The 15826-nt window shown below is 45.7% G+C and overlaps 2 protein-coding genes across 19 annotated transcripts; both read left to right on the forward strand.

The window, feature by feature from the left end:
- Positions 1-338: 338 nt before the first annotated feature.
- LOC125983226 (salivary gland specific protein SAGSIN1) lies at positions 339-3135 on the forward strand. Its single transcript, XM_049744263.2, has 3 exons — positions 339-744; positions 1068-1256; positions 2989-3135. Exons 1-2 carry the CDS (start codon positions 565-567, stop codon positions 1086-1088), a joined length of 201 nt encoding a protein of 66 aa, XP_049600220.1. The 5' UTR covers positions 339-564; the 3' UTR covers positions 1089-1256; positions 2989-3135.
- Positions 3136-5346: 2211 nt separating this feature from the next.
- LOC125983216 (cytohesin-3) lies at positions 5347-14786 on the forward strand. Of its 18 annotated transcripts, none has more exons than XM_049744229.2 (14): positions 5347-5424; positions 5519-5743; positions 8541-8623; positions 8743-8807; positions 9347-9413; positions 9488-9606; positions 9678-9758; positions 9856-9968; positions 10042-10515; positions 11902-11978; positions 12245-12316; positions 12408-12562; positions 12739-12854; positions 12952-14786. In XM_049744229.2, the coding sequence occupies exons 2-14, from the start codon at positions 5725-5727 to the stop codon at positions 13215-13217; spliced, it is 1707 nt and encodes a 568-aa protein (XP_049600186.1). In that variant the 5' UTR covers positions 5347-5424; positions 5519-5724; the 3' UTR covers positions 13218-14786. The 18 variants fall into 18 exon arrangements, 16 of the variants coding, with proteins under 16 accessions (XP_049600186.1, XP_049600194.1, XP_049600190.1 ...); XM_049744233.1 differs by having other exon boundaries at positions 5410-5743; positions 12952-13053; positions 14730-14786; XM_049744232.1 differs by having other exon boundaries at positions 5411-5743; positions 12952-13053; positions 13193-14786.
- The last annotated feature ends 1040 nt before the right edge of the window (positions 14787-15826 follow it).

Consider the following 15826-nt stretch of genomic DNA (forward strand, 5'->3'; position numbering starts at 1 on the left):
TCACCAATACTGTACAAAACTGCAATATAATGACAAGCAACTGTACCACGGACATCGTAGAGGACCAGCGCTCTGGCCCGTGAGGGAACATAATTGGTTAAAGACAAAATTAAATTGCTTACACTGTTTAAGCTATACCGACAATAATTATTGTTTAAGGAGGCCCTAGGTGGATTAGGTAGACAAAACAACATATAGAAGCTGAAATACCATTGACATTTTCTTTTTATCAACATTGACTGGAAGCGGTGAAGCCAAGAGAAGCGTTACGTTCGTTTATTTTTTTATGGTTTGCCTGACAGTCTAAAGTCGGGGTAGAATGGCTTGCGCCTGTGTCACAGCATTTTCATTCCTCCCGAATGTCAACAACATCATAAGCAGGAATACGGAGAAAGGCTCAGCCATATGGGTGGAGCACAGCTGCATACACAAGTACAACCGAGCCGGTGTCAACCTCGTCGGTGTCATTCGGCGGCATAAGACATGAACCGTCGCCGCTCAGCCGCCGCCTCTCTCCGCGCTGTAACCGCCGAGTGAGCCTCCGGGGTTGACTCGTTGGCTTCTATGACGGGGCTGTCTCACTTGGTGCTCCGCTTCTCGGGCACCGCGGGGCGCACCTACGGAGTGTTTTCCAAAGGCCTGACCAGGACTTTATTGATATTCTTCGATCTGGCCTGGCGACTGCGAATCCGATTCCCTTACATCTACCTTGTCGCCTCGATGATGTTTAATGTCAGACTTCAGGTACGTCAAGTGAACAACGCAGATGCAGAAAGCACAAATAAGTGTCCTGCCAACAAATTAAATGGCTGAATACAACCAAATTTATATTCCTTGATTGCAATTAGTAAAATGTATTTTCCCATTTGTATCAAGCTCTGCTTAAAAATGCCTATAATATTTGAATATAAAATCACTTTATGTTGTTGTTTTATTGCCGGTTTGAATGGAATAATGACATTTCCTTTCTATATAGAACAATGATTTTCTACGTGGTTGAAGTTGCAAATGTGGAAGTGAAGACATCGTTACGTTTCTGTCCTGATTGTTTAATTTGCAATGGTCAGGTCCACATTGAGATCCACTGACGTCAGCGTCCATGACCACGGTCGGACCGAACGCCGAGCCTCCTAATGACGCGCTCTCCACCGGCCACGGTGACGAAGGCAGCTAGCAACGTTTCCTTGTGCCCTCCCGCGGCGAGTCCAGTGCCTTTTTGGGGAGGACGGTCACAGTGGCGTGCACGCAGACTATTCGTGAGTGGAGACGATGGGTCCCGTATCAGATTCAGGAGCCGATTTTTTTTATCCCCATTTTGCTCTCTGGATGGCAAACTATGATCATCCACTATCAGTAAAATTTGGGAAAAAAAAGGAACTAAAGGGGTTAGTTAGCCAAGGTTAACCAAGCTGCCACTTGTGTGAGTGGGCTGCCAATTTCCCGTCTGCCGTGACGGCCACAAAAATCAAATTCTGAACCTGTACGTGGACACGGAGCGCACAAGCATGACTTTTTGTGCATACGCTCGAATTGAGGTTGCGTTGAAGTCCACTGGTTACCTCACCTCAGCTCCCCGAGTGGAAGATTTGCAGACTTAAATGCAAATGTGTATGTGCTCATCCAGCCATTATGTTCACTTGTTAGTTCTGGGGAAAAAAAGAAGGTGGCCTTTACAAAGGAAAAGAGAAAATGCTTTTCTCTTCTGTCTCTATTGCTGTGAGTATGTGTGAGGATGAAAATGAATGAATTTATAACAGCAATAAATTAAGTGAGATAAACCATAACTTTCTTTCCACTAAATCAACAAAATAATTTCTTCAACATTTCCTCGAAAATTCTAAAACGTGGTCAGGTAAGATTTGATCCGTTACGTGGCTTGTAAGCACGATAAAAAAAACTTCTGTTATTTTCTGTTATTTCTCCTTTTTCAAAAATAAGAACAGAAAAGCAAAATGCATAGTAGATGAAAAGTTTTTCTTTTTTAGAGGGGAAAAAAAAAACAGCGAAATGAAAGCACCAGATGTTCACGACTGTGGATGAGGGCGAAGTCTGAGCAGCTTTGCTGTTAAAACAATCTTGTCCACACGGGGGCGGTAGTAATTTATGTTTGACTGGATTGCTCACCTTACTGAACCCAAAAGCATAAATTGCCTTTTTAGATTTCATATTTAATCTTAAAGTTAAAACGAACCAAAACAAAACTGTAATGTGCGAGCAAAAATTGTGTGAATTCATCTTATTCAATCATTTGTTAATTAATTGGTCTTCTTTTGGGGAAACATACATTTTATTTATTTGATGAAAACTTAGTTACACGAGACAATTACATGACAAATCCTGACTCTTGAATCTTGAAATGATGTGGCTCAATGTTTTAAAAAAAAAAAAAAAAAACAATGTGGCCCTTGAATGCAAAGCTGTGCACACCCCTGTTTGAGAGCACAGTCGTCCCAAATGTAAGTTTGGGTAAGAAACAAACGCGCCATCCTCAGCTGGCACAAAATGTTCCCAGCAAACTTCCCATCCAGTCGCTCATTATGCCAGGCTGCGGTGTAAAAAGCATCCCATGTTGCCAAGGCAACCACATTTCGCTTAGTGACAGACAAGGCCCCCACCCCCACACCCCACTCGCTGGAGAAAAGAGGATTTATTTTTCAGGGGTTTGCCAGAGGAAAATATTTCAACATAGTCATTATAGAGAGGAGGCTGGCACGCATACGTACACTGGTGGAGATCTATAGATGAACGATAACTCAGATTATATTTACGCCCCGCCCCTTGTATTGCTAACTGCCACTTGTAAAATGTAAAATGGGCAAGTGAAATAAAGAACATGAAAGCACGTTTTGTCGTTGGCATCTATGCCAGCTCGCAGATAAGAGACGAGAGCCACCGCCACGAGATGTGCTGCGTGCAATCAAAACAAATCCACACAGTCTGCTCCAAGGTGTTGGAGTTTCAAAACTGTTTTTTGTGATGATGTCACAGATGCCTCCATGCGAGATGCGATGAGAGGAGCCTCTTTGATCGGCGGCGACTGAGGCCGGCCTCGTTCACGCCTACAACAGTGGAGACCACCCTTATTCACCCAAACAGAGCCCCGTGTGTCTGGGAAATCATAGCTTTGTTGACGGCAAGTGGCAAAGGTGTCAAATTCTTTTGAGTTGTATTTACACCTTTGAAGTTTGGCTGTTAAAAGTTTGAGATCAAGACCATTTCACGTTCTATTCTTTCCTGAAGGGGGAAAAAACCCTTTGCTGTTAATGTCGTGCCGATCTCAATCACGCGGAACAACACAATGACCACGTTGACGTTGGCCGCCAAGTCATATGCCGAATGTTTGGAAGAATGCAACCGCGGAGCGTTGAGCCAAAGTGGGAAATCCTGCCACTTCCCGCTTCCCGTCAGCCCTTCCAAACATGCCATCGGCCAAGGTCGCCCTGCCAAGGATGTGCGAAAGACGCTCACATCCTCTCGCTGGGGAACCTCAGTGCTTGAGGGAGGAACCCGCACAGAGCGGGTGCTCCATATTTTAGAGGCACGCGAGACAGAGTGAAATAAAGTATCAACACACCATGTTTAGACACCCCGACGTTGGAAAGTAATTTTAAACAGATTAAAGGATGCCGGGATTTCTCCTGGTCTGCAGTGGGGCGTGCCGGAATGCCCCTTTCGGCATCGCCGTAACGAATGGAGCATATGAAGTGGCTCAATCACGTGAAGTGGGTCAGGAAACGTGCAGACATATCCCACCGCGACGCTCGGCCTTATCTGCCAGACGTGTGCCTCCTCAGGGGGGAGGAAGGGCTGCAGGGTAGGACGAACCCCTCCCTCCCCCCTAAATCCTCACAACAAACCATAAACACTGAATATTTTGTTAATGGCGAGCCTCGTGAGGAGAATAGGGGATGCATGGATGGATGGATGGAGGGAGGGAGGGAGGGAGGGAGGGAGGGAGGGAGGGAGACTGGTGGTTAGCTCGGTTCAGGGTTAGAATCTGGCCTTCCCGTGTGGACAACTTCCTGGCCTGAAACAAATGAAGAAGCAAGAACTAAGCCTCATTTGCGAAAGGGAAACTGCAGTGCAACACCTGATACCTCGTCCGGTTGTTTCTTTCTTTCAAAGATTGCAGCAGACTCATTGGGATGCGTACGTGAACGTGGCTAATACTGTAGAAGCCTAACCATTGGAATATTAATAAAAACGGGAAGTGGCAGCAGCCAGCCCCCTTCCCTTGTGTGTGTGTGTGTGTGTGGGGGGGGGGGGGGGGGATGCAGGAATGCAATAATCCAAACCATGTGTGTTGTAAAACCACACACAGGCTCCATTTGTGTGAACGTGTGTTTTCCATTCCTGATTTCCTCACCTGATAATTACGTAAGACTTGTTGCCATCGTTTCGGCTACACTGGCTTCCTCTGGAACTCCAAAACAGGCAGGTGATCTTTTGCAAAACTTCTCCACGATTCAGACAATTGACATGATTGGTTCATATTTGTCACATTCTGCACATTTATCCATCCATCCATTTTCTGAACCGCTTAGTCCCCACGGGGGTCGCGGGCGTGCTGGAGCCTATCCCAGCCGTCATCGGGCAGTCGGCGGGGGACACCCTGAACTGGTTGCCAGCCAATCGCAGGGCACACAGAGACAGACAACCAATCGCACTCACACTCACACCTAGGGACAATTTGAGTCTTGAGGGACAGGCTGAGTCTTCAATCAGCCTACCAAGCATGTTTTTGGAATGTGGGAGGAAACCGGAGTGCCCGGAGAAAACCCACGCGGGCCCGGGGAGAACATGCAAACTCCACACAGGGAGGGCCGGAGGTGGAATCGAACCCGCACCCTCCTAACTGTGAGGCGGACGTGCTACCCAGTGCGCCACCGAGCCGCCCTGCACATTTATCTTTTTGCACAAAATAAAAACCCATTGAGTGATTAATTTATAACTTTGATTTCAACATTTCTCAGCTCTCCCTTGACCGAAACGAGGATAATAATCATTTGAAAATTGATAGATGTGGACGTATATAAAAGACTGACAGCCATTGAACGCATCAGGAGCGCAGTGAAATATAAGGCATCAAATATTTTTTGTTTTTGTTTCAGTTGACTAATTTAAAAAAAAATCTTGAAAATGTCAGCATTTCTTGAGTACGTTTGTGTGTCTCGTGAGGTTCGTTAACGATTACCGCTCACGGTTTGCGTGAGAGGCAGCTTTCCACTGGGTTTAAATGTCAAAACACAACACGTTCCGTTTTAACCTTTCAAAAGAAATTTGACTGAGACTCCCCAGTGCAGTGGCACTCACAAGATTGTGTTTTTATTTTGAAATTACTTTTCCAGGTTAGTGTTGGGTGCCGAGAGGACGCTGCACAGCGTTTAGCTGCCCGTTACCATAGGAAAGAAGGAGGCGCACTTGGTATAGCCAACGCACTCCGCAATTGACCGAAGAGGGACAGTCACTGACTCGGCGCTGCCGCCGCCTCCTAAAACGCATCGTTTTCGATTGACAGGGAGTGGACCGGAAAGGTGGTAGCAGCGCAAATGGAGAGCATATCCCCCCTAACGAGAAGCTGTCCGCGAAACGAGCCGTGTGTCGTCTGACGCTGCGCCGGCCGGCCCTTGAGGATTTAGGACGAGCGTTTGAGCCGTATATTGGAAGCTCATTCGTGGGCCGGAAGTTTCTGTCAGCGGGGATCCTGAATCGCATGCTGCTAGCATGGACGAGGACAATCAAGGTATGACATGTTACGTGCGAAAATAGGCTCATGACGGTCATGATTTGGACTAGAAGTTGGTTTTCCCACCTGGAGTAAGTGTCCTGAAAGCATCTCGGGGGTTGCGCCACATGTGATAACAATGATTGTTAAATCTGCATTGTGCACATCACATCACCCCTCACTGCATCGTTGTTGTCATCATCATCATCATGATGCAAGTGTCATTTTATTTGGACCCGTGAGTGATAATTGAAACACCAATTAGGATAAAATATGATGAATAAAAATACTTGAAAGCCAAGGATATGGGGGGAGAAACAAGTTGTAGTTACAGCTCAGCTTTGAGCTACATTGCATGTCAGCTTTGGGACGGTGTGTTTTATCAAATACTTTACTTTTTTTTTTAAAGATTTATTGCCTTTTTTTTGGTAAAATTGTTTTGTCCACCTAATTCTAAAGTCAGTAAAAGTTTAGTAAAAGTATCTCTTTTTTTCTCAAATTGAAACGTTTTAATTTTACACAATACATACATATAATTAGGGTTAGGGTTACTTTTATTGGTAGCAAGAAGTGAAATTGTTCCTTTTTCTCACAATTTTTTTTCCTCAGAATATTCCAAGTCAATTACTCCTTTGCATAAGCACAAAGTGACCGGTGGCAAAAGCTGGTAAGCACAAGAAACTGTACGCCTGTCGTTCTCAAGCCGGCAGCCATAGGTGCAAATCTGCAATAATGAAAACCTTCTTTCAAAATGAGGCCATGTGTACTTGCTTTAAGTGTTTTGGTTGCTCCCAGTTGGAATTTACTGACACAAAGCAAAAGTAAATGTTGTTGACTTGAACGTGAAGATGTTGAACTGAGCTGAAAGTGTGTGGACGGTGAACGGGCATTTGCAGCCAGCACAGAGAAAGCACACGTGCTCTTTTTGAGCACGGATTCAATTTCCTTTTGGTGGAACAAACAATGACACGCATTCAAGATGAAGCAAGACAAGGTTGAGTGGAAAGGATCGTAGACAAATTGGCCCTTTTCAGAGTCTGCTTCATGTCTGGTGCCCCTGAAGTCATGTGGAGGTCTTGAAACTGGGTTTCAGCAAGCTTGTGCTTGTGGGTCGTGACGCTGTGTTCAGGTTCACTGAGAGGAAGAGAAGATGCGACGGATGGGAAAAGCTCCACTGATGGAAGATTGCGTGACACACGCAGGAAAAAGGTGCATCCCGTGGCCCGCAGTGCTCGGGCCACACCCGACTGCCCGCTTATCAACTATTGATACCCGTTATGGAAATTGGTTTGCCTGCTTGGGGTTTTGTCCAAATCTGGACTACTTCCAACAGAATTTATGATCACAACATTGCATGTCACACATTGTTGTTTCGTTTTTGGCTCAGGATGAACAAACCATCACAAGGTGATGTGCAAAAAGTGTTTTCCCGAAGCAGAACCTTAACACTAATTTCTTCCGATGGCATTTTTGCAAATGTTGAACCGCTCCCAGCATGGCCCCGTGTCTGGAAAGCAAAACCAAGTTTGCTTGCGTGCGTGTGAATTTGTGTGTAGGCTGGCACCCTCGCCGGACTCCAGCATCTTGCAGCCTCCTCTGGCCACTTTACTGGCACAGAAAAGATTTGTGGCACTCAACGACTGGTTCATTGCGCTCAGTGACTCATTGAGTTCATTGACATGGCTCAGCACATTGTTTAAATCATTTTTGCTTTTTGCTCTTCTGCTGCCGCTGCATCTTGCAAAATTCATGCGGCGAGAGGAGGAGCCACGACTCGTGGTGGCTGTCAAATGAGTGGCCTCCACTTGACCACAAGGGCACATCCGATTCAAAGGAAGAGAAGCATTGCAAAGCTGCCCACGACGGACACGGAAAAGCGGCAATTGACAAAGAGAGATGAGTAGTGGCAAGGCGGATGGGTTTGTTCAGACTGTCTGGTTGTTGTTGGAGCAATGCACCATGCACTGAGCTCGTGTGTGTGTGTGTTTGTGTTTGTGTGTGTGTGTTTGTGTGTGTGTGTGTGCGTGCGTGCGTGCGTGCGTGCGCGCGCGAGAGAGAGAGAGAAAGCACACAAGAGGCACAATCTGCTAGACTATGTGAAAATGACCTACTTCCTGTCAGCTTACTTTCAACTGGATTGTTGTTTTATGATGAGCCTGTGTGTGTGTGTGCGTGCGTGTGTGCGTGGGGGCGGGACGCCGGTGTGTGTCCTGCAGCGGAGGTTGCTGTGGCACGGTTAAATGGCGGATTAGTAGGTGTCCCTGGGGACCTGCAGAGCCAGATTGTGTGTGTGTGTGTGCATGTGTGTGTGTGTGTGTGTGTGTGTGTGTGTGTGTGTGTGTGTGTGTGTGTGCGTGTGCGTGTGCGTGTGCGTGTGCGTGTGTGTGTGTGTGTGTGTGTGTGTGTGTGTGTGTGTGTGTGTGTGTGTGTGTGTGTGTGTGTGTGTGTGTGTGTGTGTGTGTGTGTGTGTGTGTGTGTGTGTGTGTGTGTGTGTGTGTGTGTGCGTGTTTGAGGTCCTTGCAACTCCCTGCAGTGTCAATTAGCCAACAACAAGTGGATCAAATAAAATGTTGAAGCAGCCAGGCCAGTGTGCCAGATGCTTAGGTGTGACCACTTGCTCTTATGTGACACTGGCACTCTTGCAAGCGTGTGGCCGTCTTGTCAAGATGGAAGACGGTGGTGCCTCGAGATACGAGTCACCTGACGGACGTTTATAAAAATGCACGCTGTCATTCGGACAATTCTGGGGGCTTTGGCTGAGTGTGAACTGCGGCTGCCGGTTCCTTCTTGTGCTCACTTTGCCCGCTATACGCAGTACCCGAAGACCTGTCGTCGGAGGAGCGTGATGAGCTGTGTAACATCCATCGCAGGAAGAAGGAGCTGCTGGATGATATTGAAGTGAGTGGCGGGCGGCTCCTCCTGTTGCAGTGGCGCATTGTATGCTTTTTAGACAAGTGACGCCATCATTAAACATATTGTGACCCTTATTAGACGCTTGTGCTTTTTTTTCCCTGCAGCGGCTGAAGTTTGAGATAGCAGAAGTCATGACGGAAATCGAGCAATTAACCTGCGTGGGGGAAAGGTGATTATTTTATTCTATGAATATGAGAATGAATGAATGAATGAATGAATGATTTAATCGGTTTTACTGGTCGGCTGCTAAATGCTGTTGTTATAAAGAAACAAAACAAACAAAATATGCAGGAGCAGTCAAGCAAATCGTTAAAAGCGACACGCTTGACTGTGGTTACTTTGCCTCTCGTGTGTGTCTGGAACAGGAACGGCTCGTATTTGTGTGGGACGCTCGTGCGTGTCTTGTCATCCCCCAGACTAAACATTAGCTCGGCGCCTGGCGTAAGAAGCTTTCATGTGATTGGTGGATGAGGTGGAGTGAGGTGGCGCGTCCCAGGTGCGGCAGCCATAGCAAACATGGACGGGGGGGCTACCCACACCAGGCCAGGAGGCTCCGCACAGGGCTCCTGCAAAAATGTGGTCTCAACTGCCGCTTTTACAGCTTTTACTATGAAAACGGATCGTAAACAAACGTCTTCGGCAAGCGGCGAGCACTTTGTGCAATTTGATGCTCGCCTCATGGCTGTGTCCGTGTGTCCTTCTACGCAGCAAAAGCACACAACGAAACAAACAGATGGCCATGGGGCGGAAGAAGTTCAACATGGACCCCAAAAAGGTCAGCAAAGGATTCTTTGAGTGGGCTCGTACTTGTAACGCCGCCTTGAGCTTGAGTCTGTGTTGGATTTGAAGGGCATCCGCTTCCTTCTGGAAAATGACCTCCTCCACAACACGCCTGGGGACATCGCGCAATTTCTCTACAAAGGGGAGGGGCTTAACAAGACGGTGATTGGGGACTACTTAGGGGAACGGTAAGTCCCGCTCCGGCATTCTCAGACATCCCATCTTGCCTCCAGCCAATCGGAGTGCTTGTCTTTCTCAGCGATGACTTCAACATCAAGGTGCTCCAGGTTTTTGTGGAGCTTCATGAGTTTGCGGACCTCAACCTCGTTCAAGCCTTAAGGTGAGTCGGAGTCTTTCCCGCCACAGCGCCGGTTTAGGAAATGGCTTTGTGGGCCCATCTGCCGCCGAGCTCTCGTTCAAACGTCGTCGTGTTACAGGCAGTTCCTGTGGAGCTTCAGACTTCCTGGCGAAGCGCAGAAGATTGATCGAATGATGGAGGCCTTTGCCTCTCGCTACTGTCAGTGTAATCCTGGCGTCTTCCAGTCCACAGGTAGCGCAAAGCCACACGCATGCGCAAGCTGTAGCCTGAGTCCTGAGTGGATGTCTGCTTTTGACCCGCTCAGACACCTGCTATGTGCTTTCGTTCGCCATCATCATGCTGAACACCAGCTTGCACAACCCTAACGTCCGAGACAAGCCGCCCGCCGAGCGCTTCATCTCCATGAACCGGGGCATCAACGAGGGCGGGGACCTGCCAGAGGAGCTGCTCAGGGTGAGACCTTCCGCTCCTGACCTTTGCGCAATGCAAGGTCCGTACGAGACAACCCTTTGTGTGTACGCTCGTCTTGGTCGGAGTTCAAAAACAGGTGCTCGGATGGTTGCTCTTGTCCGGCCTCTATTTTGTTTTCTTTGTTTGTTTTTTTCTCCTGTCGCTGTCCAGAATTTGTACGAGAGCATCAAGAGTGAACCGTTCAAGATCCCAGAGGATGACGGCAACGACCTGACGCACACGTTCTTCAACCCAGACAGGGAGGGCTGGCTGCTCAAATTAGGTCGGTGGCAGCGTTTCATACCCGCCTGCCGAGCTTCCTTCGCACGTACGTCGCTTTAATGCCGTTTCTTGATGTATAAACGAGCCAGCAGGATCGCCAATGGCTCCATTCGGGTAGCCCCCACGCCCGCAGCCATTTCTCGCACCGGTTTCTGCCGTAACGTCCCTAATTGGACTCTCTAAAAATAACCCCTAGAGCAGTGTTTCCCAACCACTGTGCCGCGGCACACTGGTGTGCCGTGAGAGACGTTCAACTGTGCCGTGGGATTGTCCAATATTAATTACGGAGCGCATTGTAAACAGGATCGCCAAACCACTCGTCAGTTCGCGCAAGGCCTGGTCAGCCACTTGCTAATCGAGAATCGGAGAATCTTGAGATTTCATATTGTCTCGGTCTGATTGTATTGCATCGGCACATATTCAGTTTATGCCGTGTGCTTTTGCTGACAGTGACAGACAACTATGACGGTTGTGGTGCGTTTGTGGTCTAATGGAAATCAGAGCACACAGTTCATCCGGAGAACCTGGATTGGTTATTTTTCACATACATAAAATAAACAGTCAAGTTGAGACACCTCGACTGTGATAGCCACTGAGCTGCTGTCAGAACAGCAAGTGACTTTTTTCTTATTGTTGCAATATTTATAGACCTAGTATAAAACGGTAAACAAAATCACGTTGATTCTTTTATTTTAATCACGATCACTTTAAATAGTTTATTTCTTACACGGTATAAAACCTTTTTAAAAAAAACTGTCACTTTTATTTTAAAAAAGGAATACAATTTAAAGAATACTTAGTATTTATTTCTATTAAGTTATTCGACTCTCCATACATATATAGGAATAGGACTTCACGTCTTTCGTTGTAATATAACTGATTTTAATGTAGGAGCTTTTTTGTTGGCGGTGTGCCGCGAGATTTTTTCCAATGAAAAGGTGTGCCGTGAATGAAAAAAGGTTGGGAAACACTGCCCTAGAGGATGTGAAGCAGGGGGCTTACAAGCTCGTGGACGTAAAGCGGAAATTTGGCCTGGCTCTGACGTCTATTGAAATGGAAGCAAAGCAGAGTCACTTGTGGCCTATTTTGCGCGGGCTGGTGTCAGGCGCCAAGAAAACAGGAAAGAAATGGAAGTAGAAAGCTGGCTCAAAACACACATACACACACATGGGCACGCACGCGCACTCGCGCACACACAAACGCGCTTTGACAGGATTTGGAGCGCAAGCAACGGTTTCCACATCCCTCTTGATGTGTTGAAGTCTTACCAATCGCTTTGTTTTTGGGCCACGTGATTTTGATTTGGGTGCAAAAGGAGTTGCCATTTTACACGAAAAAAAGAAAGAGTAGGAATAAAGTCATGACAGTGTCCAATTCAAGAAATAACATTTTACAAGACTGAAGAGGAAAACGTTGTTGGTCTTGCCCTCAGGAGGCCGAGTGAAAACCTGGAAGAGGAGGTGGTTCATCCTGACGGACAACTGCCTCTACTACTTTGAATACACAACTGTGAGTTTCAAGTTGTTGAAAACTCTCGCTTGTTGTCTGTGCTCTTCTGTTAACGTCACCCTTCTGTGGCTGGTCATTCCTGCCTGCTTTTGTGTTGGTGAATGTGCGTCCTTGTTTTGCCCGGCCGGCCAACCGATGGCGTGCCCTCATCCTGAGCCACTCCATCGGCACGGCGCGTTGTCCAGCCTGCCGTCGTCAAAAGTCATTGCACGCCTCGTCCAACAGCAAACGGAGGGAGCGGCTCAACCGGTTGCTTTGTGTTCCAGGACAAGGAGCCCCGAGGGATTATTCCCCTGGAGAACCTCAGTATCAGGGAAGTGGAGGAGCCCAGGAAGCCGGTGAGTGTCGCCCCCTGCTGGCCAAAACCGGACGAGTCACACCAAGTACAGATGCGGCAAAATGATCAAGTTGCCGTTTGCGCTGGTGCAGAACTGCTTCGAGCTGTACAACCCGAGCCACAAGGGTCAGGTGATCAAAGCCTGCAAGACGGAGGCGGACGGCCGCGTGGTGGAAGGCAACCACGTGGTCTACCGAATATCGGCGCCCACGCCCGAGGAGAAGGAGGAGTGGATCAAATCCATCAAGTAAGAGCAAAAGTACGCATGGCGCGATACTTGGAAGGGCCCTCGAGACAAAAGACACACGTACTATTAGAACAGAGTGCAATCTGTTAGCCCCTCTTTGGCATTTGGCTTGTTATCATCAAGAGGCGAAAAGTTGTGAAAGCCTGCTTCTCTGTGTCAACTGGGGCTTACAAAAGGGCGCCAAAACAGCACCTGCGATGGCGTGTCAGTCGGAGGAGAGCGTCACTTCCACCCACAAACCGGGAAGAAACCATGGAAACCAAACTAGGTCACCACACAAACTCACCCCCATGTAATCAAAGCAAGGGCTTCCATCATTTCCATATCAAAGATGCTGGAGACGTCTCCTCCATAGCAGATCCCGCTCATCCACTTGTGTTTGCGTCTAGGGCCAGTATCAGCAGGGACCCCTTCTACGACATGCTGGCCACCAGGAAAAGACGCGTCGCCAGCAAGAAGTGAAGCGTATGGCTGCAAAAGCCGCCAAAATGGTGATGTGTTTCTTTTTTTTGGGGGGGGGGTTGAAGTGAGTTGTACCTGGTGGAAGAGCGACCAGCTGTACACACACACTTGCGCAGACTTTTTGCATCGGCCTCCTCCCTCGCCTCATTTTACTAAAACATCCTTCAGATGCACATGCATGTGGGGCATCTGAGACCCATGTGCCTGCGCATGCATGCGTGCGTGCGTGAGAGAGATCATCGCCACTGTGCTGCGTGACAGAGACATCCAAAAAACGCTATGAGTCAGCTGGACTGATTTCCTCCACTAGTGAAGAGCAGACAATTATTAACTTGCATTTGTGTTTGTGATGTAAAGTCAGTCGTTTTTTTTAGGGCTACACTGAAAAGAAAAAAAATACAATACTTGGAGAGCAAAGCCATAATTTTCACCCAAAAAACTAACATAAGGAGACAAATGTGAGTTTTAATGTAGAAAAAAAAATTCTAGAGGAAAAAGTCTTTATTGTTCAAGATCACTGACACTAAAAACCTGTTATCCATCCATCCATTTTCTGTACCGCTTTGTCCCCACGGGGGTCGCGGGGAAATTCAGTTATAATATATATAAATTGTATTTCACACAAATAAAGTCCTATTATGAGAACAATTTTAAAGATTAAATTATTTTTCTTATAAAGTTGTCATATTATGAAAAAGTTGAGTTTTTTTCTCAAGAAATTTAAGCAAATATTTTTTTTAGAATAAGGTTATTCTTTTACAGTAATAACGTTTTACTGTGAGAAAAATGATGATTTTTTACAAGTGAACTGAGAAAAAAAATGTTGTTCTTCAAGGAAAATTACATGTTTATAATGATATTTTATGAGAAAAAAAGCAGTCATCTACCAAAAAGGCCTCACATGCCAAGAAAAACAGTTGCAATAGGAAGAGGAAAAAAGTCATTCCTGAGTTTCAAAAAAGAAAAAAAAACGTGTCGTGCTGCTGTGATCAAAAGTTTTTGTAACATTGAATTCATCTTGACTCTGAAGTCCTAAAATCCGAAGTTATCATTTTATGAGAACAAAAAAGTAATTTTATAAGAATAGAAGAAAGTACTTTAAAAATATTTTAAAAGAATAAAGTAATTTTACACAAATAAAAAATTGTAATATGAGATTTAAAAAAAGAAACAAAAATAGTTATTTCAAAAGAATAAAGTTGTAGTTTTCCAATCAAAGTTGTAATTGTACAAAAATTATGTCGATTTTCAACAATAAAATTATACTTTTTTACAGAAGATGATTTTTTTGAAATACCTGCCTGGTGGTCTTGTCAAGTTACACTTTTGTCAACGTTATTATAAAAAAAGCTATTGTCATACTGTCCTGTAATGTGTGTACTTGGAAAAATACATTTTCACCCACATTCAAAAAAATACATTGAGGTACACTTATAGCTGACTTTTTTTTTTTTTTTTAATGATTCCCTGGTTCTGAAATGTTAACTTCCAATTCTTTTCAGTGTGGCCTTAATATGCCTCGTTTTTAAGATGTTGGCCAGCAATCTAATGAAGCTTTTGGGTTTATTTGTGTTTGTTTGTTTGTTTTGTTTGTTTGTTTGTTGTCATCGTGGTAACATGTTTTGTTTCTGTAATCTTTGCTTGCTGTTTGTGCTTTCCGACTATAATGTCACTTGTTAATCTTATTTATTTTTAATCTGTGAAGGATTTGATGCTGCCTGTAAATGTGTTTATGTATGTAAATAAAATGTGTTTGCTTCAATTTGGGAGTATTTTTTAGAGCGAAAGAGAGCGAGCGAGCGAGAGAGAGAGAGAGAGCGAGAGAGAGAGAGAGAATTGTGACAATGTCGTGACTTTTTTGAAAAACATCGTGTGTGTGATATTCCTGAAAATGATGCTAAATGTGACATTTCTGAAAATTGTAATGTGATGATGACGATTATAGCAATATTCTGGATGAAGATGTCAGATGGGACGGTTAGTTTTCTATGCGATTGTAAATTATTATTCTTCTCTTTAGAAGCCTTCTGATTCAGGGCACATTATTCTTATTTTGGTCAAGTATTTTTGACTGCCCGGCACGAGCTTCTCGTCGCTCGCTTTTACTTTTCTATGTCAAATATATCGGTCACGTTTATGCATCTCACATGAAGAATGAGAGTAAGCTTGCAGCGGATGTTGTTGATTCTTCTTTTTGGAGTGAATTGCTGGATTTGCATGTGGTCCCGAATGTGCACTTGCGGCAGCGACGTGCTGGTGTGCCACATGTTTTGTTCGTTTTATTGGTTCCCCAAGAAACTTGTGCCCCTTCCTTCAACTACAACAGTGCTTCTCAATTATTTTCTATGAGACCCCGACCCGGGGAGAAGAAAACATTTCGTCTGAGTACCGATCTACGGAAGAGGAAAGTCAGAATTCTGAGAAAAAAAGTCAGAATCCAGTCACCCCTCGTTTTTTTTTTCTTCACTGGCCCTAATCCTCTTCCGTACCGATCCCTGTGGGACACCACACGTAACATTATAGAGCTCAGAGGACGTATTGCCATGGACCACTCGGTGCATCCTGTCTGATAGATAGGAATAGAACCAGCCTAGTGCTGACCCTGAAATACCAACACAACTTTAAAGACGCTCTAATAAAATATCGAAGTCCACACATGTCAAATTCCACGGCTGCAGGTAGTGTCAGCTCTTCTGCAATGGTGTGTGTGTGTGTGTGTGTGTGTGTTTTTTTTTAACTGAGCAATATGTTACGCTGCTTTATATGATGCTTACTTTGCTTGCTGATTGACTGAAGTATCAT

The sequence above is a fragment of the Syngnathus scovelli genome, chromosome 16 (genome assembly GCF_024217435.2).
Source record: "Syngnathus scovelli strain Florida chromosome 16, RoL_Ssco_1.2, whole genome shotgun sequence".
NCBI classification, from domain to species: domain Eukaryota; kingdom Metazoa; phylum Chordata; class Actinopteri; order Syngnathiformes; family Syngnathidae; genus Syngnathus; species Syngnathus scovelli.

Coding starts and splice junctions, on each gene's coding strand:
- LOC125983216 (XM_049744229.2), top strand. Junction 10,516..11,901: donor CTGCCGAGCTTCCTTCGCAC/GTACGTCGCTTT, acceptor TCTTGCCCTCAG/GAGGCCGAGTGAAAACCTGG. Junction 12,855..12,951: donor CCACACAAACTCACCCCCAT/GTAATCAAAGCA, acceptor GTTTGCGTCTAG/GGCCAGTATCAGCAGGGACC.
- LOC125983226 (XM_049744263.2), top strand. CDS start 565: ATGACGGGGCTGTCTCACTTGGTGCTCCGCTTCTCGGGCACCGCGGGG. Junction 745..1,067: donor TGTTTAATGTCAGACTTCAG/GTACGTCAAGTG, acceptor TGCAATGGTCAG/GTCCACATTGAGATCCACTG.